Here is a 27,551-nt window from a genome sequence, read left to right on the forward strand (position 1 = left end):
TTAACGCCGCGTCTAAAGAATTGTCTATGGACGTACAAAAGGACCTGACCGCGGTTTGCTGTTTGTTACGCTTAACACCCCCAATCAGTACCCACCCGAAAACAGTATTTAACGCGGACGGTTTCTCGAGCCCACCTTTCTTGAACCCGGATGTCACGATTTGTCCGTAAACATCAGCACCCAACAAGACGTCCACTTGTTGTGGCTTACCGAATTCCGGGTTAGCCAATTCCAAATTACGTAGGTGACGAAATTGTCGCAAACGATCTTGTGACACTACCCTTGTGGGTACGTCACCGCAAATTTGAGACACAACGACCATTTCAGCTTTCAACGAAAAGCTACGCACTAAATGCGACCTCACTTCGCATTTTAATACACCCGACGTACTACTTGTCGACATTTGATTCAAGCCTTAAATAGGTACCACCGCGTTAGTTTGAGGAAGCCCTAAAACCTTTGCACACCGCTCTGTGACAAAGGTGGTCTCGCTCGCAGTATCCAAAAGCGCCCTAAATGCGCGATATTTACTTCGCGAATCCACTACAATTATTTGACACCGTGGTCGACAGATGGGTTCTCAAAAGTCCCTGACGCCTCTCCCGGCCCTGCGCTAGGTTTGGGGACAAAATGTAACAACGTGTGATGTCTACAATCACAAACCCGGCAGTTTAATTTAGATGGGCATTTGCTAACCGAATGTACCCTCGACAAACAATTGTAACATAATTTTTTTCTACGCACGAAAGTATGTCTATCCCGTGGTTCCATTTCTAAGAAAGCATCGGATCTCGTTAATGCGTGCTCATCCGAACAATTGAGACATTGTTCCTTGCTGGTCGGTGATCGCGTGACAAAGGATGACATCACGGGACGCTTAGCAGGTATGGAAGATGCAGCTGTGAGTTTATGATGGGCCGACGCGGAACTAAAACCCATTGTCATAGTTTCCAACGCGGTACAAAAATTCTTGGAGGTCATTGTAAGCAGGTACGGAATTTCCTACAATACTCAACTCAAATTTCTGTTTCCACGTGGTGTCCAGTTTTTGCAACGTTAAATTTAATAACGTGAAGTCCCACAAATCGACTTCATCGTACTGCTTCAACGCGGCCAAATTTTCAGAGAATACGTTTAACAAATTTCGCAACAAACTCGGTGAATCTCTATTCACTTTGGGTGCACTATAGATCGCTTGCCAATAATTTGTCATTAATACGCGCTTATTGTTATAACGCGCCACCAGCGCATCGAATGCGATAGCATAAATTGCCGCCGAAATCGGCAAATTCTTGATGACGGTAGACGCCTCACGTGACAATAACGTCGACAAATACTGAAATTTTTCAATTGTGCTAAGATTTGGGTTGTTGTGATCAGTTTTTGATCTGACCGTCAAACGTCGGAATTTGAATTTTGGGCAATTTGACGTTGTTTGATGTTAAATTGCCCCTAGGTGCAACCGATTTAATCGAATACTGCATATCGTCGAATTTTGATTGCACCTCGTATTGTTCGTCTAGCTGCTCAGGGGTGGTGGATAATTCGACAATCTGCAACTGTCGCTGCTTAAACTGGACAACAATATGGTTTAAGTTGACGGCTCGAATAAAAAACTCCCCTCGTACAGTTTCGTGGACTCGGGCTTGTTACGATAGATTCACTAAAGCCTCCAAGCGTTTGATCAAACTAGCTCGTACATTACTTAGCGCGGCGACGGTAGCTATGATGTAAGCCGGAATTTAAGTATTTCGATAATTTGTATCAAAATTAAAATGCGTGCTAATCACGCGTAGCAAAACTACAACAAATTTGTGCTGGAATCTACAAAATCTCTCGTAATTAACCCTAGATCCGGCTCGAAGGACCATATGTTGGACGTAAAGGCTTGAAAACACCTTTTTTCGCGGCGATTTACAATTTCAAAAAAATTAGATTTTGGATCGAAGCTGACAAACGCACTAAAAGGTCACCTACCTTGTTTTGTTCAGCTTCCCGGGTTAGAAAAGTTCTGTAGACTGCCTGCACAAGGGAACCACGTGTCTAATTTCGCGCCAATACTTCGCAATGTTACCTCTAGGAGGGTTTCTTGATAAAACAACTGTGCTCGATAACAGCGCCAACCGCAAGTACTAGGCCTTTTTGCTTGGTACTATGGCGCCTCTAATGGAAAGTGACCAAAATACATTTGTCAGCATTCCGCGGGAAAACAAACAAAATCAAAACAAAATATTAAACAAACTTCGAACCGGAACACAGAGTATTAAGAATTTTGCAATTAAACTCCGCCCCCCGGCTCATAAGGAATAACATCATTACAACTGAGATGGCGGTAGCTAGGCGGAGCATAAATTTTGCCTTTTTTCTAGATACGTATATATGTATATAATGATCTTTTCACGTCAAGATATTTAAAACGTTGTTACGATTTTTTTTTTCGGAGTCGAGGGTGAAAGAGGCTTAGACGAAGTCTCGCTCGATGGTTTTGATCAGTCGTAGCCACGGTTGTAGCGAACGCCTGTCACCGATCTCGACCTTTTTTTTTTATTGCGGATTGTCGCCGGCAGCTTCGCCAAATTTTGAGGTTTTTTTTGTCTCTACGAAGTAGTACTGGCGGGAACGGAGACGGGCAAGCGAGAGGAGGGGGTGCAAAGTGACACAAGAGACAAGAGAGAGAGTTGGTGCCGCGAGGAGGTGTATTTGAGTTTGGTGAGGTTTGATCCGATGGTTTCCTTTTTTTTTGAGAGGACTCGATTCCATAGGTTGATAGTGAGGCGTATCCCTTGTATAAGGTAAATTTCGTGCCTTTTTTCCGCATGTAGGCTTATTGCTCCACCTGTAGGGTCCACGCCAGGGGCGAAGTTTCGGAGCCGTACAGAGGCGACGTAGAGGGCAGCGAGAACGAGGGAAATTTGCTGGGCGCTGTGATCATCACGTAGCGCCGGTTAGGAGACCCGGAGTTTTGGATGATCGCGACGTCGAAGACACGGACCTGGTGAGTTGCACATCGGGGGATCCAGGCTGCGGCAGGACTTGGTCAGCGCGTCGCCGTCGTCCTGTGGGAAGACTCCTGTTTTTTTGTGAACTCCGAGTAAAAGAACACGCCTTATCGCGATTGGAAGTTTTCTTATCGTTTGTCGCCCAGACCAAACCGTTTTTTTAACTGCGTCTCTCTCTCTCCCTCTCTCTTTCACTCTCTACATGAAGATTGAAGACTTATTAGATTTGTATGAGATTCTGGAAGTAAACCCCAACAGCAGTGTTCCAGAGGTAAGAGCTATTGTTTATATCTACAACTGGATTTATAATTATTGTTTCTTTTAGATTAAAAAGGCATACAGGAAAAAAGCGCTTCAATGTCACCCTGACAAAAATCCAGACAATCCAAATGCTGCGAAAGAGTTTCACCAGTTATCAAAAATTCTTGAAATATTAATTGATGAAACTGCGCGAAAAGCATATGATGGAGTTTTAACAGGACGTAAGGAAGCGGCTTTAAGGCACAAAGAACTCGACAGTAAACGGCGTAAACTAAAAGAGGACTTGGAAGCTCGTGAAAAGCGCGCCTGTGATTCCAAGAGAGAGAAAACAGCGGATGAAAAACTTAGAGCGGAGATTGAAAGGCTTCGCAGAGAAGGGTCGAAACAAGTCGAGGAAGAGTTAGAGAGAATTCAGGAGGAAATCAGAGCACAGAAGAAACATAGATCAGAAAATGATTGGGACAGCGCTGATCATAGAATAAAAATAAAGTGGGATGTTGCCAAAGGTAATACAACAAACGGGGGATACACACATGAAATGTTGCACAGATTTTTATCTAAAGTAGGCAAAAACGATTTTGTTTAATGTAGATAATAACTGAAAAACTTGCAGTATGGAAATATTAATGCTCTGGTGGTGTCGGCAAAAAAGATGGGAAGTGCGCTTGTCGAATTCGAAACAAGAAAAGCAGCAGTAAGTAGGTGATGTTCGCATAGTGAGTGTTCGTAATTTTATGAATTTTAGGAAATGGCTGTCGAAATGGGATGTGGCTTGCCATCAAATCGAATCAAGCTGCAGTGGATAAATGTGCCCCCAGGAAAGAATCATAGAACCCAGAGTACCCTTGTGAAGCCGTCAGACTACGAAAGCATTGTTTTAACCAAAATGCGGCAAGCGGAGGAAAGGCGGCGTTTAATTGACCAAATGAAGGCAGATGATGGAGATGACTGACAATTCGTGTAGATTTTAAGCTAAATAAAATGTTTTTGTTTTCGAACACGCGTTTTTGTGGAGTTTGTGAGGTTATGTATCGAGCTGGCGAAATCAATAGGCCAAAAACGAAACTTCAAAACAGAATATTCCGTGTGTAATATTTTAGAAGGGTTGGAAGGTCAATTTGATATTATTCATGATAAGGGGACTTATGACGCTATTAGCTTGAATGCCGACATTAAAGAGCATAGCATAAAAGCTTGACAAATATAGGATTTGTATCATAACGTCATGTAGCTGGATAAAAACAAGGTAGTTAACAATTTTGAGTCAATTAAAAAAAAAAAAACAGAATAACACGCACTTTTATTTTTAGTATGGTTTATTTCTTGCGAATACTTACAGTTTTGTGTAAAAACATGAACGAACGGTGATATTAAATATGAAAAAGTGCGTTTTTCCCTTTGTGGAACACGTGTTGCTTTTCAAGGCGCCAAAGTAACTGAACAAATAAGTTCCTTACTGTAAGAACACGTCGTAACAATGTACAAAGAATATGTATTGAGTTTTTATAAGATGGAGTTGATCAAATCACCTATAGTATTTTTAAGAATAAAATAAAAATGGCGAAAGTCTGATGAGATCTGAGTGGTCTAATACTGAATCACTGTGGACTAAATATAAAGTTCAGCCAGTACACCCAAAGCAGTGTTAAAAAGCTATTTTCTTGTAAAAGTTTAGTAATTGTTCATTAAAAAACAAAGGCATAAGAGCTCTCTATATCTAGAATTTTAAAAATTTTAATCTCAATTCTAGTGCAAAGGCTAAAATTTTTGTTCCAAGAACTTTATACTATATATACTTCTATAGAAATTCAACAACCCTGCTGTATGTGTTTCAAAAGCATACACTATGAGTCACAATTTCTTAAATGCAACTCATTTAGTTAACATAATATATGCATAGACACCATGTATTCATAAGATTAGTCTCATTACTATAGACTACCATAATTGTTTAAAGAGCTAATAAAATTTGACGGGCGTTTCTTACGTGTTACAATGGAATTTTAAAAAAATACTATTCAACACCAAGAATAATGCGTAATGCATAAATCACTTTATAACATGCACTTAAAGGCAACTATTTCGTTAAATCTAAAACCTTACATCAAAAATTGCACGATAATGAAAAATAGTAATCCTACTATTAGTAAGAAATCTATTTCAAATTGGTACTTTGGTCAGTAAATCACTCCTTTAGCTTTTATTAATTTGACCAACTAGGTGATTTAATTTTTCATTAAGACTTTGTGCGTTGGGATTGCTAGACAACTTTTCTAGTGCTTCCCCTACACTGTTAGATTTCAAATGCTGAACAACAGGAGGTGAATTAACTAACTGTTCTAATAAAGTTAATAGATTCTCAATTGTGTGCTTATCCATTTTGTCACCGTACTTATTGACAACAAAGTTAAGATTTTTACCAATTTCAGCGCTTATGAATTGTTCAAACAAAACTCCATCATCATTGCCATGTTCGCCATTTAATCCGTTTGAACTATCATTTTCATTTGAAACCCCACAACCGATAATTAGCAAATTTAAAGCATAAAATGACTCGTTTTGCATCACCCCGTGATTCGAGGACGACATTTCAACCAAACATTTCACGCTATCCTTAGTCTGGATTAACGTTTTGAAAGGTTTGAATGAATGACAGTGTTTTATTAACCATGACAAGAGGCGAGGGACTTCACCGCGTACACCCAAATGGTCTGAGTTGTAACACCAATACATCAATTTTTCTAAAAAGTCTTTGCGCGATATGAGATCCAAAGCGGCTTTTTCTGTAAAAATTGACTTTAGATGGTTCCAATTATATTTTGATTTCTCACCTTGACCATCAATGACCATTCGAAAAGTTCCTAGTAGTTTGAATATGACCAAATATTGCTCTAAGTTTATCATGGGATAAATAGCATCAATTAAACCTTGTTCTAAAACAATTGGTTTGTTTTGTTGCGGGATCACAAGGTTTTTCAAGGTACTCAATAAGGCATGTTGCACTTTTATATCACTGTCACTGGTGTTGTGCTTCGATATTAAAGCTAAAATAATAATGTCAAATATTTCATGATTTGTCTTAATATTCTTACCTATAAGCTTTTCAGATATACCATGTTGTACCATTTGTATACAATGGGTATCTTTGCGGGCAAAATTTCCTATTGCTAAAACACCCGTACTTAATAAGTCTGGATCATCTGAATCCAGCCAAGTCACCATGTTTTCATATACTTTTCCATTTCCGTTATTATAAAGTAAATACATACAGTCATCTTTAAATTAAAATAATAAATAAACCAATAAATGTAGTATTAGTGACATACCTCCTGTTAATATTATAACAATCATATCACAAGCCATTTTCAAAACTGATCTACTCTCTTCATCATTTACTTGATTTCTGTATTTTTCTATCAACTCAAATACCAATTCACAAACACCCTTCTTTGCCAATAATGTTTTTATATCATCTAAAAATAAAATTAGTTTTTGAGTTTGTAGGTTTAATGAAAACTATACCTTTATCAGACTGTCCATGTAAAATTTCTAAGCACAAAACCGAAATTTCTGGAGTTGAGGACATTTTAAAAATGTCTACAATGGTGCAACACAAACTCTCAGTAAACGGTACATTCTGATCTTCAATAAAATCTATAACGTGATTTAACACCGTCAGCAAAAATGCAAATAACATCTGATTTTCATTAAATGTTTTAATGTACTTGTTCAAAATCTTTTCAATTACATCCATAATATTTAAATTTAACGCAGCCTTTTGCAATTCATCATTACTCATTAATAAATTCACAAGGAACCCAGTCACTTTCAAAGTTAGCAAATTATTCTTTCTTTTATCATCTTCTTCAAGTAATGATATAACTTTGGACAACCCTCCTTTATTAATAATTTTCCGTGCTTCATCATTTTCGTAACATATATTACCCAGCGCTCGAATGGTACCCACCACTAAAGACTCTTCCGACTTGTCTAACAGACTCAACAAGTATTCAATAATATCTTTATCAGTAAAAACCATCCTGTTATGCTCATGCTTGGACCATTCCGCTGCCACTTCAACAAATGCTTGGGTTATTTTGTCATTTTTTAGTGTGATGATCTGTTTCAGTATTTTATTATTTTCTAATTCGATGTCTGTACCCTGAGCAATAACACATGTTAAAGATTCCAAAATGCTCTCTTCATTATTCGCTTCCACTGCTTTTGTTAAATCGTTTAAAAGAGCACTCATTTCTGCCCGGCTAGTTTTAAAAACTATCAAAACACCACATATAACAAGTTGACAATTGGCGTCAACATAACCTTGTTTTATTTATGAATTCAAACGCCGTAATGCGCATGTGTGGTATTGGATACGATTTGCTCACGTGATGACGGGCAGCCAATTAGGTGTACACGCTTTTACCAGTGGCGTTACATTTTTTTTCCATAAGGAACAATATTTTACCGATTATAACCTGAAAAAACATTTATAAACAAAATACAAGATTGGATCTTATATACAGTACTTTATTTGTAAAACGGAATCTTAAAAAGTAGATTGCTGACATGAAACAGGCACGTGACAAATATTAGGACTGTAACTACTGCTATACCGAGAATCCAGCTTATTTACAATTGCTACTAATTAATTTAAGCACAAAGTAGAAATCTTAATAGGCTTCTCCTTCTTCATATTCGTCATCATACTGACGACTGCCATTTGTATTATCTGGTTCATACTTCTGTTCATCTTCATCTTCATATTTAACACGCGATTGATCATACGTTTCCGCAGGATACTGCGGATATTCTGGGTAATCTGTAAAACAAAATGTACTTGGTGTATTGTTTTTTACAAAATAAAACAAAAAACAAGCATGTGATGAACTATGACGTAGCCATGTATGAGGTTTATACTGCCATACAGCCTAGACTTGAAGACTGTTAGTCCTGTGAACCTCTTGTTTTTTAGCAAATAGTTTGATCAAAACTAATAGGGGAATTATAGTAATGACAATGAGTGATGAAAATGATGATCAGTTTTGATGTGAAATGAGATCAAACTAAGTTGCACGTACACAAAAATAAGAAATTTGTTGACACATTACCGTCAATTGGTTCCTCCTTAATACGGACTTCACCACCATCGTCTGTTTTGATATATTCAAGTCTTTCACCACGTTCTCGTTCTCGTCTTTCTCTTCTTTCGCGTTTGCGTTCACGATCTTTGTCTCTTGATTTCGAACGTCTCCTTTTACGCTCCCTTTCTCGCTCGCGATCCCTACAAAATAGATTCTGATGTAGCTAATTTCGTGGATTATCAATTTCAGTTAAAAAATGGAAAATATATAAGGCACATTTTTTTAAATTTTTTGTTAAATGAATAAAATGTAAAAGTTTGGGTGGTACGACTGCACTCATTTTGATATAAATCAGATCATGTTGGCAGTAAATCAGTGGCAAGTATCTTAACACGTGAACTGATGTACTAGAATTGCCAACACAAAAATTTGCTTCAATTATTACATCACCCGGTATATTAAAAACGAGTTTCATAAGATATTTAGATCATGAATCCCAAAATTGGAAAAGGAGCGCTAACATGTCTTATGAAAGTGAATTTTATACTAGTCGCACGTTTCATTTCATTTTTAAATGAAAATTAGAAATTTTTAAATTTTGGGGAATTTTGTCGTGGTTGGTATTACAAATGTCAGATTGTAACATTTGACGTTGAAATTTTCAGAATAATAATACAACATTATAAACAATATGTAGCGACAATATATAAAAGTACCTGTCCCTCTCCTTTTCTCTCGATCGTCTGTCAAAGTTGTCATCAAACTCCTCCCTGACGCGTTCTTTGCTACGTCTTCTCTTTTCTCTCCTTGGTGAACGCGACCGACTCCTTCTTCTCCTTTCCCTAGACCTGGACCGCCTTCTGTCAAAACCAACCCCACGATCCCTATCCCTGTCTCGCTCCCTATCGCGATCTCTCCCACCTCTTTCCTCCCTTTCTCGTTCTAACCTGTACCTTTCCCTCTCCCTTTCGTTGTCCTCGCGCCCTGAATGTTTTATATTTACCTCTGGACCTCCTCTACGGGTACCACCAAGACCGCCACCTTATAACAACAATGTAGAGACGTTTCCCCTGAAATTTATTATATATCTTACCGAGACGTCTAGGTAACCAACCCTTAACTGTGCGGGCCCTTTCGACATCAACTAAAACCCGTCTCCCGTCAATTTTCTTTCCATCAGCATGTTTGTATGCAGCTGAAAAGATCGAATTCAGTAACACAAAATTTTAAAAACCCGTGACGAAACCCCACATGCGTTTTTATTTTTTTGTTTTGGTTTATGTACATGTGGGATTTTTTTTGGTGGATTTTCAGAAAGAAAAAATCCACGTTTAATTGCTGAAACACCGATCTTCGCGCAAACGCGTAAAATAAAATTACAAACGGACCGAACTGATTGATTTTCAAAACGGAAATTACAAAAATAGGTATAAATGAAATATACCTACCCAGCTACTTACGTAATAAAACATCATAATGAAAAAGTTGTATTTGATTATATTTAGCAATCCGAACAGCTGAGAGGACTCCTTTTTATCATTACCTGGTGCGCAATTACTTACTGAGCGCATACCCATTTATAAATCAAATAATTCTATATGAACAACATTAATTTGGAATAATTATAAAATTCAACATTGACAGAACTGAAAATTTTTTACTTTTTTTTACTTATCTGATTAAGAACTCAAAACCCCGACAAACAACTCAAAGATATTATTTGTATGCAGGGTTCTTACCACACATACAAACCTATATAGCCAGCAAAAAGCGGAAGTATGGGGCAAACGGCACTAGTTGCCTGCAGCTCGGACTGTGTAAAAAATAGAAAAATATTAATTTCAGTCAATTCTAGCAATATCTTGTCAAATGGTTGCTGGCTACATAACCTAACAGGAATTTCAATTCACCACTTAAATTTTTTGATCAACATTTACTAAATAAACAGTTTTGTTTGCAAGTGGTGGAATTGAAAGTATGATTGATGAATAGAACTTCTCCTACTCACAGTGCATGTCCCTCTCATGTTCATACTCTATGAATGCATACCCCCTAGGTTTTCCATTAACGCTGTTATGGATCAGGACAATCTAAAAAAATTACTAAGATCATTGAAAAACCAAACACACAAATCTACCTTTTTGATTGGTCCATAAACTTCAAATTCTCTTCGAAGCTTAGACTCAGAAGTATCATAATTCTGAAAAAAAAATCACAGTTGTCAGAATGTAGAGAATTAATTTAAAAATAATATCTAGAATATTTCCATATGTTTCACATTCAAGTATTGAAATTAAACCGTTTCAATGAACACACAGTCATTTTCTTGGCTTTTTTATTTCTTCATAAATATGCCACAAAACGTCTGAAACCACTGGAAACCAGAACACAAATTTGAATATAAAAATTAACAGAATATGTTTATAGCCTAGATTGTGCCAAGTTAATTATGTATTACAGGACTTCATATTCAAAAATTCTTTTGTCTTGCAAATACTATTCCAGGGTTTTAAATTAAAAATATATCATATTACATATGTAATTAATTTCAGGCAATCATTTCACAGTACAAAGCTGAGGAAATAGCTTCTGCCACTGTCATTAATAAATATAGTGCTGTCAAATAACGTTTGAAACATCCGTAAAGAATGGTTGTTCCCTGTTTTTATTGTTACAACTTAAAATACAAATCACAACAATTTTAACAGGGTAAATTTAATTTTCCTGAGTTTACGTACATACAAGCCTACTAATTAAGCACGTATGTGAACAACACAGGCTTTCTCAAAATTAACAATAAAAAAACTTACGATTCGAGCAACAAAGAGTGTTTTAAAAGGATCTGCAGTGATATTTGGGGCTGAATTTGGATCCCAAACCGCGATTTCTTGTTCTAATTTGTAAGCAACTTGTTCAGCTCGTTCCCGTCGACGCCTTTCCAACCGCTCTTCTCGTGTTTCAACCCTTGTAGGAGGCGGAGTATCTTTCGGGTCCTACACAGCACGCAACATTCATAATAAAACAAAAGCGTTTAAATGCGACAATCTCACCTCAAACTCTGTCAAAAACGCACCCACACCTAAATAACCTCTCGTTTTTTTCTCATGGGGTAGCTTTGCCACTGGTGGAAGATACGGGACTGGGTCGCGAGGAGCGAACAACGCTAGCAAATTAGGTGGTAAAAACTGCGTCATTTTGCTACTTTACTAAAATTGTTTTTGCTGCACCGATTTCAAATCATTCTTTAAATAAACAAAATAGTAATCACAAATATACACAACCACCCTCAATACACCACAATGCAAAATGGCTGCCGCAGTGTTTCGCATTCAAGCGTCATGTCATGCGTCCATGGATGCGTCAAATTAAGCGTGGTATACCAAGGGAACGGACGCCACACGAGCGCGAATAAGGCGCGGCTGTTGTGATCACGTGGTGAAGTGGTTACGTATTATTGGTCGCGGTATTTGTGTCTTCAGTGCTACGGATTAACGCTACACTTCGCCAACACACTTGTACCAACGTAACTGACAATCATGTACAAAGACACTGAAAATGTGACGTAGTTGTTGACAACTTGACCAGCTGCGTGTGGGAGGGAGTGATGTCATCATCAACACTTGAAATATCAACAAGGGCTGGTAAGGGCTAGGGCGAGTAGTGTCTTGGAAAATGGGTCTTCAACAGATTTTGAAAAACACCGGAAGGGTGGCTGTTGGCGCTCTTAGTTTTGTTTCAACGTTTTATACGGTAATTGAGTTGATGTATTTTTTTTCTGACCCAAATTACTCAAAAAGAGTGGTGACATCTAAAGGTAAACATTAATATATTCATGATATAATTTTTAAATGCCGTATTCTATTTTCAGACGAGTACTTATCGGTGTCTTGGAGTTTGTTAATGAATATGTGTTTGCTCACATTATTTATTCTACAACATTCACTGCTGGCTTTGCCTTCCATAAAAGGTGTTTTTAAGAAATTTGGAATTCAAGATTTGTATAGGAGTCTTTATGTTATTGCAACTGCAGTAGCACTGCAAGTGAGGAATTTGATAAAACTGTGTGTTGTGAGTTAAAAAATGATTTGCAGATCTTCATGAGAAACTGGTATGAAATTCCTCAGATAACACTGTGGAAGTTTAATTTGAATTTTAAGCCATTTTGGTGGATTTATGCTGGTATCCATATCATCTCTTGGCTTGTTATTTATGTTGGTAATATTTGTATGGATGTGAATGAGCTGATTGGTATAAAACAAGTAAATGTGATACTAAATTTAAGTCATATTTTACAGTATTTTTTTTTTAGATATACTACAGCATAATAAATCTTCCAGACCCTAATTATCGAAAGTCAGTTCAATTACAACGCTTAAATTCCCATATGAGACATCCAAGTTTTGTGGCGTTTCTTGTAATATTCTGGTCAGTGCCAATTCTGAGGTATGTATTTTTGTTTCAGTTTTTAAACATATGTCTGACGTCTTTTTTTTAGTTTGGATCGCATTTTACTTGGTACAATTTTGTCACTGTACATGTTTATTGGTTGGAACACTGATGAAAGTGATTATGCTTATCAGTATTCACAATATATAAGAAAGTTTCATGAATTGGAAAACTTACATAGTTGAGATTGAAGAATTTTATTGTGTGCAGCTGGTTTTTGCTGGAGCTAAATATTTATATATTTCATTATAGAAATAATTTTGACTTTACAGATAACTAATTTATTGTGGATTTAATACTTAATATACCTTTTTATTAACTTTTTTCATTTTTACGTGACCTATATTTACTAAAATGTATATAAGTTACATGAAAATTTTCTTCACAAGCAAGTACATATGTAGATCAAGTTCAAAGCTATGCAAGTTATTTGCGTCACCTTGTAGTCTCATTAACAAGCCTCCAAAGGATATATATGCCGCCAACCTGCTGGAGTGTTCCGTGGCGGCGTCGCCTTCAATGCGGTAAACTTTACCTGACATCACATATTCAAAACTATCAGCGCGCGAACTCTCACTTTCTAAACCTTGGGGATTCCAGTCCCCATCAGGATATCCATCTTCGCGGAGAGTCGTCGCTAAGACTAGACGGAACTTGTCGCCCAGTTCCATGGGATAAAGCCAGGAGTTTATGTCCAGGATGAGTTCCATCTTGAAGGATTCACTCTCACAGTGTAAACGACTCACCCTTTCGAATTTTTTTCCTTCAGGATCTATGTCTTTAACGTTGAATATATCTTCAAATAACACTCCCGCCATTGAATAAACTGAAAAACGATTGAATTAAAATTCCAAAACTGTGTCTAGAATATTTGGGAGCACCTCTTCTAATGTGTAGATATTCACTGAGTAGTATGCATCAGAACTCTCTTGAAGTGTGGAATATATAAAAAAAAGTTAACAAACATCTGCGGCTTCACGGACGGTTAGAAAAAGAGGGGCATGAAGAGTTGTTCTAAATGGCTTATTCAAAAATATTCACTATAGAGTAAATAAGAATTTAAAAACTGGTTTTAATTGAATGAATACAGTTGTGTTTTTTTAAATAAGACATACTCTTCTGTAAAATAGAATATAATTATTTCTTTTATACATGAATGAGACAGTTTAACTATCAGCTTCAGTGATTTTTTTTTAACTAATAGTAAACAAGTTTTTGGTAAATTTAGACGTTGACAATAAATTGAATTTTTTTTAAGTTTTACTTTATAATAAGCATTCACGTTCGGTAGAAGTAACTGACAGAAACTTTTCTGTGGTTAAGTTGCAATCTTAAGATCACTAGAAATTTAAGATTGGCATCAACTGTCTAATTTTCTAATTCAAATGTCAAATCTGAATTGTGTGGAAAAAAACCGAAGTTTTTCTAATTTCAACACGCTTCGTTTCAAGAAAATCCTTAAATACAGCATGGAAACAATTTCCATAAAAGTAATCACGAGAAAGCTCATTTTAAAGGAAAAGAAACAAGAAATATTTCGTGGTTTTCAAAAAATTGGGTAAAACGGAAACAGTTAAACTGGTGGCAGAAATATTCTCCGTAAAGTTCGCTAGTGTTGTCGAGTGTTTTTCGAATTTTAAAATAATACAGATACAGCGGCGCTTGTGCCGTTAATATTATAATCAGAATCAGAAAGACGCCTGCGCAGATTTATATACCTACATGCTTTGTTGGTTCCGTTCTACAATTGGTTTTTAAGTTTTATATAATCGTTATTGTTTTGTAAGAGGTAAAACACTCGGCTTTGAAAATAATTGTACGTAATACACGTATAAATTTAGGTTTCCGAAGGCGAAGTTTTTCACATTTTAAACACGTTATAGCTGCCAGAATCAAATTTCTAAGGCGGTACCTATCTCCAATTGCGTGATTGTGGTGAAGATTTACTTTTCATTTTCTTGGATGAGACATGGATATACCAGAACGGATCCATGGTGAAATTGTGGATCCATGATGATGACATCAAAGCTTGTCCTCCTAAAAAAACTAGTGAAGGGAAAAGATTCAAAATTTTACATGCGGGTTGCTCTTTGGGCTTTTAGAGGGATGCGATTTTCTCCTTGGTTCGAAAATAGATTCACCAGATTACCACAAAACCATCACATTTTCGATATTTGACCTTTACTTACTTACATGTCACATTTTTGATACCTACTTTCTGACATTCCAGTAATACATTATACACTAGAACAATTATGTCCGCAATTACACAGCTTAAAAAAAAAAGTTACCAAATCTAGTTACATCTACCGAACGTGAATTCCTTATATGTACTATTGGTAATACTTAGGTTGGTACTTACTGGTGCATAATTTGACATTTGATTGACAATTGTCAAATAAAACTGTTCCGGTTTGTCAAACTAGTAGCACGTGTGTGCATGTATAGAATAGTACACCAATACCTTGTTTATTAAAATCATTGAAAAACAAGAGAGTTAAAATAGAAAAACATGTCTGACCACGAAATGGAAACTGTGGACGATGAGTCGGAAAATGAAGAAGTTATGGAAGAAGAGAGCGAAGACAACAAACCTCAAACTACAGAGGTATACCTTCCCAATAAACCTCTCGAAGAAGGCGAGGAGCTGGTTTGTGATCAGTCTGCCTACGTAATGTTACATCAAGCACAAACTGGAGCCCCGTGCTTAAGTTTTGATATAATCAGAGACAGACTGGGTGATAATCGGGAAAATTATCCCTTAACAGCTTACATTGTATCTGGAACCCAAGCCTCACAAGCACATGTTAACAATGTAATTGTAATGAAATTATCCAATCTCCATAAAACAAGTAAGGAAGAAGAAGAGGATGACGACGACGACGATGAAGATTCAGATGATGAAGTTTCAAAAAATCCGAAAATGACTGGCGCGCTTATTAAACACCAGGGATGTGTTAACAGGATAAGAGTAGGTTAATTCCAACTTGATTAACATAATCTAAATTCAGTTCTTTATAGAGTACAATCATCAATGATAAAGTAGTAGCAGCTTCTTGGAGTGAACTTGGACGCGTCAACTTATGGGACTTAACTCACCAACTGGAAGCTGTTGACAATGACCAGATCCTCCAGAGATACAATAAAGAAAACAAAGCAAATTCTGTGAAGCCGCTGTTCACTTTTACAGGTCATCAGAAGGAAGGTTTTGCCATAGATTGGTGTCCCACTGTGAGTGGGGTTTTAGCAACAGGAGATTGCCGTCGCGACATTCATATTTGGAAACCTGCAAGTGGAGCATCTTGGCAGGTTGATCAAAGACCTTTGATTGGTCATACTGATTCAGTGGAGGATTTGCAATGGTCACCGAATGAAAGAAACGTCATTGCGTCATGTTCTGTCGATAAGAGCATTCGTATTTGGGACACAAGAGCCCAGCCTAGTAAAGCTTGTATGTTAACTGCCGAAAATTCGCATGAAAGCGACGTCAACGTAATTAGTTGGAATAAAAATGAGCCTTTTATAGTTAGTGGTACGTTATATTGTTGTATTTATTGACAAAAAGTTCACGATTTTATTTAAGGTGGTGATGATGGTTTTTTGCATGTGTGGGATCTGAGGAGGTTTCATGAAAAAACACCAGTAGCTACTTTTAAACATCACACTGAACCTGTAACCACAGTGGAGTGGCACCCAACAGATTCTGCTGTTTTTGCATCAGGAGGAAGTGATAATCAATTAGCTCAATGGGATTTGTCTGTAGAAAAAGATAATGAGACAGACAGTGAAGAAATTGAGGTAAGAATACTAGACCGTACATAATTTTGTTCTGTAACTATGATTCTTTTAAGGGCGTACCACCACAACTATTATTTATTCATCAAGGACAGAACAATATTAAAGAATTACACTGGCATCCTCAACTACCTGGTGTTATTATTAGTACAGCAGAGAGTGGTTTTAACATTTTTAGGACAATTAGTGTTTAAAATATTTTATTAAAATTATACAAAACCCTAAAAAATTAAGTTTCATTTGTATCTATAAGGTCTAAATTGATTAGATGACGCATGGTTGGCCGCCCATGCGGACAGTTCTATTGTTAAAAACTCAAGTCAATTTATAATACTAAGTTGTAGTAATCACTTACCCATGGTTGTACAATTTCACCCATATGGTCAATTAATTTTCTCATGTCGCTGTTTGACAAAGATTTTCCAATCATCACAGATTTGCGACAAGCTCTAGACGCAAACATTGCTCTAATTCTGGATGGTCTACACATTGTATGATTGGAATCCTGAAACAAGAAATAATTTAATGTGATGAAATTAATATAAAAATACTAACTACCTGTAGCATAAATAACATTTCATCAATATCATCTTTGCCAAAAACTATACTCTTACTCAGTGGTACAGACGTTAACAGAACTTTCTTTGTACATGGAGCTAAAAATTTCTTACAGTTGATAAAATTTTTGTTAATTTATATGAACAACCTGATTCATCTATCTTAAATGTAAAACCATTCTTTTTGAAAATGTCTTCATTTTCAATCAACAAACTTTCATTTGCGGCTGTCAGTTGCAAAGGTCTGGGACTAAAAAAAAAAGTCAGAAAAGTGCTGGAAAATATTTTTAACTTAACTTGACAAGAACTTGGTTTTCCATCACAGTATTCGCTTGTAGATCTTCAAAGTTGTATTTTTCGTCAGTGGCGTGTTGGTCAATAATAAATAAATCGTTATATAATCTAGCTATAATAAAACCTAAATTGAACTGCCCTATTATTTCCATTTTTGCAAAGTCCTCTTTAGAAATTTGTTTACGTAATTCTTCTTCAGCGGTTTTGTTGGACTCGGGGTTTATTTTAGAACGGAAGCGCACTTTAATATCATCATTTTCTTTACATATATTCCTCTTTTTTAGTGCCTCTTTTATATCTTTCAGTGTTGTGTGTAAGGTTACGGACTTAGAAAACGAACGATCTCTAAACGTAGAATCCAGTACAAAATCAACATCTTTATCAGAGGTGTTGTCTTTACAGTCTTTTATCTCTTTTTTCGATTTGTCAACAATAGTTGAATCATCTTGTGAATCATTTGTGCCGTTTTCTTTAGAATCCATTTCTTCGATTTTCTCACCAGTCTTTGTTGACTCTTTTTTTTCGATTTTCTTATCAATCTCGTGCGTCTTAAGAGCCACTACGTTTTCAACAGCTTTTTTTCCTTCATCACAAACAATCTTAAATTCTATTTCTTCAATTTTGTCATCTTTTGACTCTGTTTGTGATTCTCCACTAATTTTTGCTACACTTGAATTAGCTTCACTTCCCACTGGAGTACTTAGTTCAGATTTACATATTTTTTTTGCATTTGTCTCTTCTGTACTTGGTGAAACAGGGGTATTTGGTTCATTTTTACATGCTTCATGAGCTAGTTTAATAAAAGTGTCCAACATGACAGTGTCATTATTTTTCTCACTTTCCTCGGCGATTTCTTTTAAACAAAAACTCGTCTGAGGGCTTAACTCATCTTTATCGTTTTCGGTTTTAGATCGTTTTTTAAATTTTTGTAAAATACTGCCTTTTTTTAGTTCACCGTCAGTGCTACTCCTTTTCAAGCCTCTTGCATTTGTTTTAGTTTCTAAGAAATCTTTAACTGAGGTGTTTTGTGTGAGGTCTAGATTCTGCATTTTATAAGAGGAAGGAAAATTCTTAAACGCTTCAATTAAAGACGCTTTTATGGTAGCAAGCAATAATTTTTCTTTTTCTAAAAATACCTGCCGTTTATCCGGGGTTACGTTAACGTCGACTAAACAAGACTTAGTTAAAATATTTAAATAAATAAACGGATACTGACTGTGGTTATACTGTTTATAAACTTCATTTATTAATTTTGTCAACTTTGTTGGTTCACATGGTCGTGAATTTATATTAAAAAATTGGCGATCACTTGTACTTCGACCACTGCCATGAATAACACTTGAAATGAAAAAATCAAAGTCAAATGGTAAAGAATTCTCTTCAAGTGACTTTATTCCATATTCATTTAGAAATGATTCATCAGGTTCTATAATTTCCACTTCAATTAAAGAAGAGATTTGTTTAGCGCCAAATACGTTAATAATATTATCTCTGACTGTATTTAATCCATCAGTAGAAGCAACCGTGTTTTTTGAACCCTTACTTGTCGTATTAGTGCATGAAAATTTAACTCCTTTTGATACTAAACAATAAGCGTAAAGCAGCTGACACATTTTGTTAAATTCACGTTTTAAATTTTTCACAAATTCTTTTCGCCTTACTGGTAACGTAGAAAATAAATTTTCTAAGGTAACTGTAGTACCCTGCTCACGTGCTCCCAACACTTCACTTATGATTTTCCCGTTTCGATCATACGTGATTTTCGTCGCATTTGTTGCTGATGTATGTTTAGTCAGGATCCTTAAATCAGAGAGAGCACACAAGGAACTAAGAGCTTCACCCCTAAATCCAAGAGTGGAGAGGTTTGCTAAATCATTGAATTGTCTTATTTTTGATGTATAATGTTTCAGTGCTACAAAAAATTTGTGTTATGTATATTAATCATACTTTGTGTATACTAACTCAGGGCTTGGAAGTTTTCTTTCTCAACACCACTGCCGTTGTCACAAACCTCGATTAGTTCAGACCCATATTCTTTTAACTGGATGTCAATTATTGTAGCTCCTGCATCAATAGCATTTTCGACTAATTCTTTCACTGCTATTGCTAGACTTAGAACCACCTTAAAATTTTAAATCAGAGATTTATTAAACAAGTTTGTGTTACTAACCTGACCAGAACAAATACGGTGCACCGTGTCGCGATTTATTGGCTGAATTATATCTGATTTAGGTTGTGAAGACGCTACAATATTTTCTTCGTTATCGCAGTCCATTATATTCTTAAAGTTTGCAAAGTTATAGTATAAATAAAACTTAAAATAAAACGAATGAGTTATCTTCCCGCTAGACTTTTCAACTGGTGAGAGAAGTGCGCGTGGTGCGAAAGGTGTCTTGAGGTTGGTAATATTATTACAACTTTATTCTTATTTTACTTATTTTAAATTTGTCAAAAATCCTTTACATTATTAATATTACGTTCATTAATTCGATAAATGTGTATATGTTATTGTACAACTTCCTAAATTAGTGAAAAACTGATTAAAAATACAACTTCATTTTTTTTAATAGTAGGTTGCCGTCTTGTGAGTCTGACATCTGTCACTGTCAGAACAGTTAATAATTATTAAAAATGTAGTAAGTCATAACCACAAAACCAAAACCATTAATCGCGATATCACCAAATCTCTTAGTATTTATGATAATCCTAAAAGAGCATAATTGTTGGAAGAACAGGAAGTTGTACGTTCATTTTAAATTATAAGTATCAGATGAAACCACTTAAAATTTTTTTATGTATGATTGTATGGTAAGTGTTTAAATTCATTATTTAAAAATTATTCCAATATTACATTTTAGGTCCGAAGTTCATTTCAATGCACGAAACTGAGAAGGGTAGAAAACCGTGGTCGAAGAAACTGAAAAAAGAGCGTTATGAAGCCAGAGACCCTTCTATTATCGGTACCGGCCACGTCTTCACATTTCTCCTGTTAATTTCAACATTTGTAATTTATGATGTGATTGTGATAACTAACCTACAGGACGAAACAAGTACTGATTTCCAGGCACTTAAGTCTGAGTTGGAGATGAGTGTTCATTGTCAACCTGAACCAGTAGCTGTTATTCTTGAGAACTTAAATAAAATCCAGAAGAATGAACAAACTATTGGCATTGTTAACTTTATCGGAAGTACAGGTGTTGGAAAAACATTTATTGCAAATATTATCAAAAGACACTTTTCACTGTTTTATGAATCCACTGGCTCTCTTAAAACGAAACTTCAGCATGACATTTGGAGTACAATTAGAGGGAGTCTTGCTAGGTACAATTTAGTAGTTTTTGATGATTTGACAGTGGATGATGTTGATGATTTACTGGTTTTAATTAAAGGAATGCCTCAAGACGTTGCCACACTTGTTATTTGTATTTTTAATATTCAAGAGACTGATAGTTTTTTAAATTATAACGTTAATTATGATAATATTGATCTAATTGAAAGTAAATTTAATTCAGCTGAAATTAAGCATGATGTGGCTAAATTCCATGAGTTCAGTGCAGGTGAAGTTCATGATTGGATTGTTAATCAGTTGATAACAAAAGGAGTCGATGCACAGTACCACACAAGAATTATAGAATCTGTATTTGGGGGCCACAATGTGAAATACCATGGTTTGAAAGGTTTAAATTCAAAAATAAATTTGGAACTGTGATAAATAACGAATTTAAATAAATTAATGAAGTTGTACCTCTTTGTTTTATTTCCTATTTAATTAATTGCAATAAAACTACTCCTATTATTAATTAAAATTTATTTTATTTTGTATCAAAAATATACGTTTCTATAATTACCGTGTTTTCAGTCCTAAATGTAATACTTTAAACATCAACTTAATTAAACAAATTAATCAACTTCCAGTTTTCTGAAATTTCCTGTTATTCCGCACAAAGAATCCCCTTCAGATCCACAGTTGATGCCGCCTCTTTTTAGAGCAGAAACTGCGCCTTCTTTCGCTTTTGCACTGAATAAATTTTCTTCAACTTCCATGCGGTCGTGGGACATCAAAATAGGATGAGATATTTTTAGCTCCTTTTTCCACGATTCTAAAAAAAAAAAAATGTTTATAAATCAACAACGGATTTCGTATTATTACCTATCATTTCGGCCATTGGTACTTCCCCTCCATACTCTTTAGGTAGAACATCTTTTTCCAAGTATCCGCAGACGATGGCTTCTTCAAGATTTGTGTATATTCTAACACGTTTTTTAATTTTGTCGGAAATTAACGACATTCCAAAGTCAAGGGCAAATTTCATAGAAGGGTGGACGTTAATAGCATGAACTTCTTTGTGTCTCATGGGTAATGTTTTCTAAAAATTAAATATTGTTGAACTTCCGTTTATACTAATGGCTGCAGCAAGTCTGATAAGCAGTCGTGGCCGAGCGGTTAAGGCGTCTGACTAGAAATCAGATTCCCTCTGGGAGCGTAGGTTCGAATCCTACCGACTGCGCAATTGACGAACACTTTTTTTTATTTTGTTTTATCATATTATAAAATGATTGGAGTAATTGTTACATGTAATAAACATTATATTTAATTATTCTTTAATTCATAATTTCTACATCTACGTAATTACCATATGACTGAAAAAAACGTCGTCTAGTCAGCCATGGAATTATTTTTTTTTTAATTTGAGGGCACGATCTGCGATCTCACAGTTGTTCGTTAAAAAAAATATATGTTCGGATTCAAGCATGTTTTTTTTAATTACATTGACAATACAATTAACGTCAAACTGATAATATGTAATTAAAAATTAATTTCATGGCTGACTAGGCGACGTTTTTTTTTTGATCATGTGTATTATTTATTTAAAAACTCACCTCTCCATTTTTCACAATACGTACTGCTTCTTTAATGGTAAATAGAGTAAGGTACGAGAATCCGACACCTTGACCATCGGCAAAATGCACAAAACCTCGAATCTGATTTTCTTCATCTTCCATTAATGTTTCGTAGACTATTCCGTGGATTCTACACATATCACCTTGTGTAAATTGTTCGAGATCAAACACTCCTTTAAAAACAGATATGAATTTTTGTTTAAATCAAAGATATTGTTATGTTAGTACAAGTCTGGAGGTACATACAGTTTTTATAACTATTATTTTATTCTACCGACTGACTATTTGTGTTAGTGATTTTTTTTGTCAAGTCGGCAAGATATTTAAAATTTTAAGGTGGTATACCAGTCCAGACTTTTGTATTCCTCGGACAAGAAACTGTATCTGACCTGGACGAGCAATTATAACTCTCCTCCCTTTACTGTCTCTCTTAGGGCAAGCAAACAGATATCCTCTGTTGGTGAGATCTTCCATCATTGGTATAGTAATATCTAGGCAATTAAAAGCCACTCCAAAAGTTTGACGCAGAAGTACGTATCTTTCCAAAGCTTCACAGGCAAGAGTAACGCTAAACTTTTTGAATCGTAAAAATCGTAGCAAAAAACGTGCATCTGCAATGGTTTTTCTAAGACAAAAATTTTCAGTTTGTTGTTTTGTTACCCATTCTGCAATTTTTAATACGAGGATTTTGTCTGATCCATTCACGCATGGAGGCCAGCGCGGTTTCTCGACTATGCTTCTCCTCGCGCAGCTCCTCCTTAGCCATGATTTGGAGTTCTTCAGAGAGTGTGCACACGTACTCATCTGGTTCTGTTACCCATTTGCGGCCTGACATGGTGGTGGATGGGGATTTTTCTTGTAAAAAATAAAATTAGTTAAAGTTGACCAAAGAACATTAAACATTGTATTTAAGAATTGTTACTTACAAAGTAATGTCATTATGTAGATAGATAGATGTAGATATCAATATGCGTAAAAGTAAAGTTTGAACTTGAAGTTCGAACATAATTTTTTAAATCACATAATAATCAGATAATAGTTTTTATTGATAGGTTGTTCTGAGTTATGTTAGTTAAGTTGCTTATGGTAAATTTTTTGCCACTTTTTGTGTAGTATATTATATCAAAAATTGTGCAATTGTGTTAATTTCGTTTCAAGTTAAATTTGCTTTGGAAAATTTTTAGATGACGTCATAAAGTTTGTGGAAGGTATGAACAGACAAATTCTGATTAGTAATTTACCATGTTTACGATAACCTTACTTCAGAGCAATCAATGTTGTATTTTAAGATAAATTGTACTCCTATTTTTTTTTTCTAAAAACCTATATACCCAAGGTTAGAAATAAGATTGGATTAATAATCAATCAATTAATCATATGTGCACACTATTATACACATTATACACATTTTAAATGTGATTACTTAGCAAAATTTTGAGATGAAGTCGTCACATTTTTGGTGTTTTTTTATGAGCGTTTTACCATCGATACGATGTTCTTCAAACACATCTAAATTTTACTACAATATGTTCAGCAGTTTCGGAGACTGCCTGTCTAATAAAATCGGCAGTAGGCGACAGACGATAGACAGGCGGAAACGTGATACTTAATTTTTCATATTGTAGAACCAATGAAACGTAGAGAGGAAGCAAGAGAGTATAGAACAAGAAACTACAACTTTATACATATTTTTACTTCTCAACGGTTCATGACCCCTAGAATACGAAAACATAGGTTTCTCGTTTCCGTCTGTCTGTCTGCCATCTGCTGTCTGTCTTCTGTCTTCTTCTGTTTCGATTTTAATTAGACAGATAATCCGTCTTGGGTTTGTACCCTAGATTTTTGTACTAAAAATCAAAATTGTATTACATTTTACAATTTAACTTTGAAATTGCAAAACTGAAACCTGGCAAACGTTTTAAGGTTATCGAAAACATGGTAAATCGTTAATCAAAATGTATCCGTTTACGATCTCCCTAAAAACTGATGTCATCTCCAAATTTTGCTAAATAGATCCTACCTAAAATGTGCAAATTATGATGAGTCTCTACTTATGGTTTATCAATCCACTAAAAATTTTTAAAATTGCTTATACAGGTGACTCAAAAAATTAATGAATGAGGCAATTTATTTTATTGAATAAATCGAAAACGGCTTCCTTCATTGTTCACTGTTATTATTGTGCAAAAATATTCATAACGATTCTTTACATTTACTTTTACATTACATACATATTTTTATTTTTACTTACAGACATTCTCATAAAAAAAAGTACATAACAAAATTTGCAAAATCCTTAGATCATATAATAATAATTTATTATATGATCTAAGGCAAAATCAAATTTTGTAATTTTTCGAAAACGCTGGTTATTAAAGTTTCTGCCTTTCAGATTTATCATAAAAATATTCAAATCGGTTATTTTGATAGTTTATTGTAAATATCTTCAATATTTTTTAATAATGGATTTTATATGTGTACTCAGTATATATAACATACAGGGTGATGAAAAAATGATGTGTAAGCTCGATGGTATGCTAGGAAGAACTTGATGACTAAATTTTCGAAAATATTAAACTTCAATTCTGATATGTTTCAATGTGAATTTAATTGAAAAGCTAAAATTCCGATAAAAATAAAAAAATAACACCTATCAACAGTAAAAAATTACGTTGTGGATCGTATTCTAGGTATTTATTAAGAAATTATTAACAACTAATTGTTTAACTGTCTCAAACAAGAGAGTTCAGTAAAATAAATCAGAATTACAGTTAATTCTTGAATTTTAACGTTTAATATTTTCAAAAGTTTGGTGCAGAGATTTTTTAACCACTTTTTTCGAGTTCTACAAATCTTTAATAACGTACCATCGAGCATATACCTACGTCATTTTTTCATCATCCTGTATATGTAGTAATCGTTAATTAATCAGATCACTTTCTCAAGTTTTATGGAAGCAGAAATAATGTTTTTATTTGTCTTAGTTAAACAGTAACTACAAGATATATTAAAAAATGACTAATTCAAAGTTCTCATTTAATCGAAATATAGACACTACAAAAATGGACTACTCAATAATTAAGAAATTACATTCAATCTATTTTTAAAATTGACTTTTACAAAAACTGGAATAAAAAAAGTTGTTTATGTCTATGTTTATATTCGAAAATTTTAGAATTTAGAAAAAATAATCTTGAAAGATATGTATGTACCAAATTTGGATTTGGATTTGCAGTGACTTATGTTTAAAATAAAAAATATTAATAAAAAAAAACTGCAAAGGTCCTTCCAAAAATCAAAAAAATCTGAAACTAACTGCACCATACTAAAACAGATTTGGACTTAAAATGATAACAATTCTTGAAAATTGTAAAAACCGAAATTACAATAAGCCTGGTGATAATGGAGATGTTACATTCTCAAAATCAATTGAGATCCTATAACAGAAAAACGTACGGATTGGCCTTAAAGCGGATTTAAAATTTCACAGTAGTCGGTACGATATTTTAAGATTCATTATTAAAAAAAAAAATCCCATAGCAAGACAGACGGAAGCGGAAACATGTGATACAGAAAGCGTGAAATTAGACATTTATTACAATAACTTTATTGAAATACTTTTTTTCGTAGCTATCGGTTAGTATGCAAAACAATTTTCACTTCAAGTTTATTTAAAAATTTGCTGTCATTTTTCTTTACAAATTTTGATTGAAAAATGGCTCAGTTAAAAACACAAATGTTGCTTTAATTTTAGACTAAACCGAAATTACAATAAACCATTTAGGTATTCGTAACGCAGATTGGAGCAAATCTTCACTTACTTTGTAGATAGATAAGCAATATCTAAAATCTTACTCACCCCAAATAAAATCTTTACACTATTTATCTTAAGTAGCAGGGCGCTGGAAGCACACTGATCTTAACTTACCTTTGAATGTTAATTTAAGGTGTATTGTAATTTTTCATCCCCACTGCTAAGATTTGCCCGAGCATTATCTTCCTATTTCTCCGGACACTTGCGGCACAGCATCCACTTTCTTTCTTTGAAATCAGTTTAGAAGAAAATTTGGGTGGGAACAGAGTCGAACACGACGCATGAACTGGTCAATCTTATTTTTAATTGAAGTATTAGAGGCGTTTAATCTGTAGAAAATGAAGCAAGTGGTTTATTGCGTTAATGTAAACATCCTTACTTAACTATCGCATTTGTGTATGGATGTACGAAGACTAATCTTATGTAAACTCACCTACAGTGATGAGGAAGCGATTGTTCAATATGGTTACGTGTCATACAGAGCTCATAACAACTTTGGAGCAATTATGGATCATATTCGTATGATGAGTTGCGATTTTTTATTAATTACTTAATTTTCGTACTAGTTTAGAATATTATAGGTGTCGTTCACATTTGTAGAAGAAACATAATATATTCAAAAGCATTTTTTGTGATTATTTAATAAAAGCGCTGCTCAGAAAAGACATGTAAAAGAATAATCAACTCGTAAGACAAAAAACATTAAATAAACTAAAAATGGGTCATACGTTAGTTTCCTATAGGAAATCAATTAGATTTCAAAGTTGATTGTTTACCGTTCTGAGAAAGTTTTACGCGCTCTCAAGTAACAACAGACTGAACCATTTGTTGATTTATATTCCATATTCAGTTTCGTAATAAATTCATGTTCGTTAAAATCACTACGCACAATTTTTTATTGTTATTCGAAGTAAAAACTGCCTCTCTGGTTTTTATATAGTTTTTAAAGAACATCAGTAAAATCAAAATATATTTTGCAACGCATCACCGGTTTTAGTTTGGTAAATACACATGGTAACTTGTTCTACAATATGAAATGACCCCCTTTGTTGTACTTCCTGAGGCTGCAAAGCCTGTACCACTAACCCAGCAATATTATACAAGATATTACATCACCTTTCTTTGACATTACTCATTCAATGTGCTAGTGAAAGTTCTTCTTGCATAATGACGATATCCTCCGTATACAAACCGTGTAACACTTTACGTTTTCTTTCCGAAGAAAAGCAGACTGGTATTTACGAATGAGTCTGCTACAGCAGCATTTGTTTGGTTTAATTTTTATAGAAACTGACTCTTACCAAAATGAGCTAATGAATAAATTTTAACTACTCATGAGAAGAATCTTGGGAAGTTATATTTTGTATATATTTTTTGATTTATTTTTAGAGTTATTTTA

General features: G+C 34.7%; 7 protein-coding genes, 1 long non-coding RNA gene and 1 other non-coding gene across 14 annotated transcripts; 5 read left to right on the plus strand and 4 right to left on the minus strand.

Annotated features, from left to right (window-relative positions):
- The first annotated feature begins 2,452 nt into the window (after nt 1-2,452).
- Nucleotides 2,453-4,258, plus strand: LOC135135333 (dnaJ homolog subfamily C member 17-like). Its single transcript, XM_064064364.1, has 5 exons — nt 2,453-2,792; nt 2,843-3,270; nt 3,325-3,822; nt 3,874-3,954; nt 4,006-4,258. The coding sequence occupies exons 2-5, from the start codon at nt 3,202-3,204 to the stop codon at nt 4,210-4,212; spliced, it is 855 nt and encodes a 284-aa protein (XP_063920434.1). The 5' UTR covers nt 2,453-2,792; nt 2,843-3,201; the 3' UTR covers nt 4,213-4,258.
- Nucleotides 4,259-4,558: 300 nt separating this feature from the next.
- LOC135135329 (GTPase-GDP dissociation stimulator vimar-like) lies at nt 4,559-7,699 on the minus strand. 2 transcript variants are annotated; one of them, XM_064064359.1, is made up of 5 exons: nt 6,783-7,696; nt 6,587-6,733; nt 6,353-6,535; nt 6,092-6,304; nt 4,559-6,043 (listed from the first exon to the last, which is right to left on the minus strand). In XM_064064359.1, the coding sequence occupies exons 1-5, from the start codon at nt 7,510-7,512 to the stop codon at nt 5,454-5,456; spliced, it is 1,863 nt and encodes a 620-aa protein (XP_063920429.1). In that variant the 5' UTR covers nt 7,513-7,696; the 3' UTR covers nt 4,559-5,453. The 2 variants fall into 2 exon arrangements, with proteins under 2 accessions (XP_063920429.1, XP_063920428.1); XM_064064358.1 differs by having other exon boundaries at nt 6,092-6,535; nt 6,783-7,699.
- Nucleotides 7,700-7,769: 70 nt separating this feature from the next.
- Nucleotides 7,770-11,664, minus strand: LOC135135331 (U1 small nuclear ribonucleoprotein 70 kDa). Its single transcript, XM_064064362.1, has 8 exons — nt 11,395-11,664; nt 11,155-11,337; nt 10,482-10,544; nt 10,353-10,434; nt 9,438-9,539; nt 9,061-9,385; nt 8,372-8,544; nt 7,770-8,082 (listed from the first exon to the last, which is right to left on the minus strand). Exons 1-8 carry the CDS (start codon nt 11,536-11,538, stop codon nt 7,934-7,936), a joined length of 1,221 nt encoding a protein of 406 aa, XP_063920432.1. The 5' UTR covers nt 11,539-11,664; the 3' UTR covers nt 7,770-7,933.
- Nucleotides 11,665-12,016: 352 nt separating this feature from the next.
- Nucleotides 12,017-13,109, plus strand: LOC135135334 (nurim homolog). Its single transcript, XM_064064365.1, has 5 exons — nt 12,017-12,158; nt 12,213-12,385; nt 12,436-12,603; nt 12,654-12,787; nt 12,840-13,109. The coding sequence occupies exons 1-5, from the start codon at nt 12,017-12,019 to the stop codon at nt 12,973-12,975; spliced, it is 753 nt and encodes a 250-aa protein (XP_063920435.1). The 3' UTR covers nt 12,976-13,109.
- A 41-nt stretch (nt 13,110-13,150) lies between these two features.
- On the minus strand, nt 13,151-19,786 carry LOC135135327 (DNA-directed RNA polymerases I, II, and III subunit RPABC3-like). 5 transcript variants are annotated; one of them, XM_064064355.1, is made up of 8 exons: nt 19,607-19,786; nt 19,399-19,558; nt 17,440-19,348; nt 17,292-17,392; nt 17,144-17,241; nt 16,941-17,090; nt 13,672-13,718; nt 13,531-13,616 (listed from the first exon to the last, which is right to left on the minus strand). In XM_064064355.1, exons 1-7 carry the CDS (start codon nt 19,709-19,711, stop codon nt 13,692-13,694), a joined length of 2,550 nt encoding a protein of 849 aa, XP_063920425.1. In that variant the 5' UTR covers nt 19,712-19,786; the 3' UTR covers nt 13,531-13,616; nt 13,672-13,691. The 5 variants fall into 5 exon arrangements, with proteins under 5 accessions (XP_063920427.1, XP_063920426.1, XP_063920424.1 ...); XM_064064354.1 differs by lacking the exon at nt 13,672-13,718 and having other exon boundaries at nt 13,473-13,616; XM_064064353.1 differs by lacking the exons at nt 13,531-13,616; nt 13,672-13,718 and adding an exon at nt 16,769-16,886.
- Nucleotides 15,179-16,814, plus strand: LOC135135330 (glutamate-rich WD repeat-containing protein 1). Its single transcript, XM_064064361.1, has 4 exons — nt 15,179-15,761; nt 15,812-16,322; nt 16,374-16,588; nt 16,642-16,814. Exons 1-4 carry the CDS (start codon nt 15,303-15,305, stop codon nt 16,777-16,779), a joined length of 1,323 nt encoding a protein of 440 aa, XP_063920431.1. The 5' UTR covers nt 15,179-15,302; the 3' UTR covers nt 16,780-16,814.
- A 105-nt stretch (nt 19,787-19,891) lies between the features above and the next one.
- On the plus strand, nt 19,892-21,180 carry LOC135135339 (uncharacterized). Its single transcript, XR_010281503.1, has 2 exons — nt 19,892-20,244; nt 20,295-21,180. It is a non-coding gene; the product is annotated as an uncharacterized LOC135135339 (long non-coding RNA).
- A 47-nt stretch (nt 21,181-21,227) lies between these two features.
- LOC135135340 (alpha-tocopherol transfer protein-like) lies at nt 21,228-26,267 on the minus strand. The gene is made up of 6 exons (XM_064064370.1): nt 26,198-26,267; nt 22,999-23,193; nt 22,728-22,949; nt 22,318-22,511; nt 21,587-21,803; nt 21,228-21,536 (listed from the first exon to the last, which is right to left on the minus strand). Exons 2-6 carry the CDS (start codon nt 23,171-23,173, stop codon nt 21,337-21,339), a joined length of 1,008 nt encoding a protein of 335 aa, XP_063920440.1. The 5' UTR covers nt 23,174-23,193; nt 26,198-26,267; the 3' UTR covers nt 21,228-21,336.
- On the plus strand, nt 21,863-21,944 carry Trnas-aga (transfer RNA serine (anticodon AGA)). The gene has a single exon. It is a non-coding gene; the product is annotated as a tRNA-Ser (tRNA).
- Nucleotides 26,268-27,551: the final 1,284 nt, after the last annotated feature.

The sequence above is a fragment of the Zophobas morio genome, unplaced genomic scaffold (genome assembly GCF_036711695.1).
Source record: "Zophobas morio isolate AGI-343-1 ecotype UQ-CSIRO unplaced genomic scaffold, CSIRO_AGI_Zmor_V1 ptg000024l, whole genome shotgun sequence".
Taxonomy (NCBI): domain Eukaryota; kingdom Metazoa; phylum Arthropoda; class Insecta; order Coleoptera; family Tenebrionidae; genus Zophobas; species Zophobas morio.

What these genes read in the sequence shown, in the direction of transcription:
- LOC135135333 (XM_064064364.1), top strand. Translation starts at nt 3,202, where the DNA reads ATGAAGATTGAAGACTTATTAGATTTGTATGAGATTCTGGAAGTAAAC. An exon ending in CCAACAGCAGTGTTCCAGAG is followed by an intron (nt 3,271 to 3,324) that starts GTAAGAGCTATT and finishes TGTTTCTTTTAG; the next exon opens with ATTAAAAAGGCATACAGGAA. An exon ending in TCGAAACAAGAAAAGCAGCA is followed by an intron (nt 3,955 to 4,005) that starts GTAAGTAGGTGA and finishes TATGAATTTTAG; the next exon opens with GAAATGGCTGTCGAAATGGG.
- LOC135135329 (XM_064064358.1), bottom strand. Translation starts at nt 7,512, where the DNA reads ATGAGTGCTCTTTTAAACGATTTAACAAAAGCAGTGGAAGCGAATAAT. An exon ending in ACATGGACAGTCTGATAAAG is followed by an intron (nt 6,734 to 6,782) that starts GTATAGTTTTCA and finishes TTTTATTTTTAG; the next exon opens with ATGATATAAAAACATTATTG. An exon ending in TGTTATAATATTAACAGGAG is followed by an intron (nt 6,536 to 6,586) that starts GTATGTCACTAA and finishes TTTAATTTAAAG; the next exon opens with ATGACTGTATGTATTTACTT.
- LOC135135331 (XM_064064362.1), bottom strand. Translation starts at nt 11,538, where the DNA reads ATGACGCAGTTTTTACCACCTAATTTGCTAGCGTTGTTCGCTCCTCGC. An exon ending in CACTCTTTGTTGCTCGAATC is followed by an intron (nt 10,545 to 11,154) that starts GTAAGTTTTTTT and finishes TTTTTTTTTCAG; the next exon opens with AATTATGATACTTCTGAGTC. An exon ending in TAAGGAGGAACCAATTGACG is followed by an intron (nt 8,083 to 8,371) that starts GTAATGTGTCAA and finishes TTTGTTTTACAG; the next exon opens with ATTACCCAGAATATCCGCAG.
- LOC135135334 (XM_064064365.1), top strand. Translation starts at nt 12,017, where the DNA reads ATGGGTCTTCAACAGATTTTGAAAAACACCGGAAGGGTGGCTGTTGGC. An exon ending in CAACTGCAGTAGCACTGCAA is followed by an intron (nt 12,386 to 12,435) that starts GTGAGGAATTTG and finishes AATGATTTGCAG; the next exon opens with ATCTTCATGAGAAACTGGTA. An exon ending in AGCTGATTGGTATAAAACAA is followed by an intron (nt 12,604 to 12,653) that starts GTAAATGTGATA and finishes TTTTTTTTTTAG; the next exon opens with ATATACTACAGCATAATAAA.
- LOC135135330 (XM_064064361.1), top strand. Translation starts at nt 15,303, where the DNA reads ATGTCTGACCACGAAATGGAAACTGTGGACGATGAGTCGGAAAATGAA. An exon ending in TGAGCCTTTTATAGTTAGTG is followed by an intron (nt 16,323 to 16,373) that starts GTACGTTATATT and finishes ATTTTATTTAAG; the next exon opens with GTGGTGATGATGGTTTTTTG. An exon ending in CAGACAGTGAAGAAATTGAG is followed by an intron (nt 16,589 to 16,641) that starts GTAAGAATACTA and finishes GATTCTTTTAAG; the next exon opens with GGCGTACCACCACAACTATT.
- LOC135135327 (XM_064064353.1), bottom strand. Translation starts at nt 19,711, where the DNA reads ATGGACTGCGATAACGAAGAAAATATTGTAGCGTCTTCACAACCTAAA. An exon ending in AGAAAACTTCCAAGCCCTGA is followed by an intron (nt 19,349 to 19,398) that starts GTTAGTATACAC and finishes AATTTTTTGTAG; the next exon opens with CACTGAAACATTATACATCA. An exon ending in GAAAACCAAGTTCTTGTCAA is followed by an intron (nt 17,393 to 17,439) that starts GTTAAGTTAAAA and finishes TTTTTTTTTTAG; the next exon opens with TCCCAGACCTTTGCAACTGA.
- LOC135135340 (XM_064064370.1), bottom strand. Translation starts at nt 23,173, where the DNA reads ATGTCAGGCCGCAAATGGGTAACAGAACCAGATGAGTACGTGTGCACA. An exon ending in AGTTATAATTGCTCGTCCAG is followed by an intron (nt 22,512 to 22,727) that starts GTCAGATACAGT and finishes CTGTTTTTAAAG; the next exon opens with GAGTGTTTGATCTCGAACAA. An exon ending in GTATTGTGAAAAATGGAGAG is followed by an intron (nt 21,804 to 22,317) that starts GTGAGTTTTTAA and finishes TTTAATTTTTAG; the next exon opens with AAAACATTACCCATGAGACA.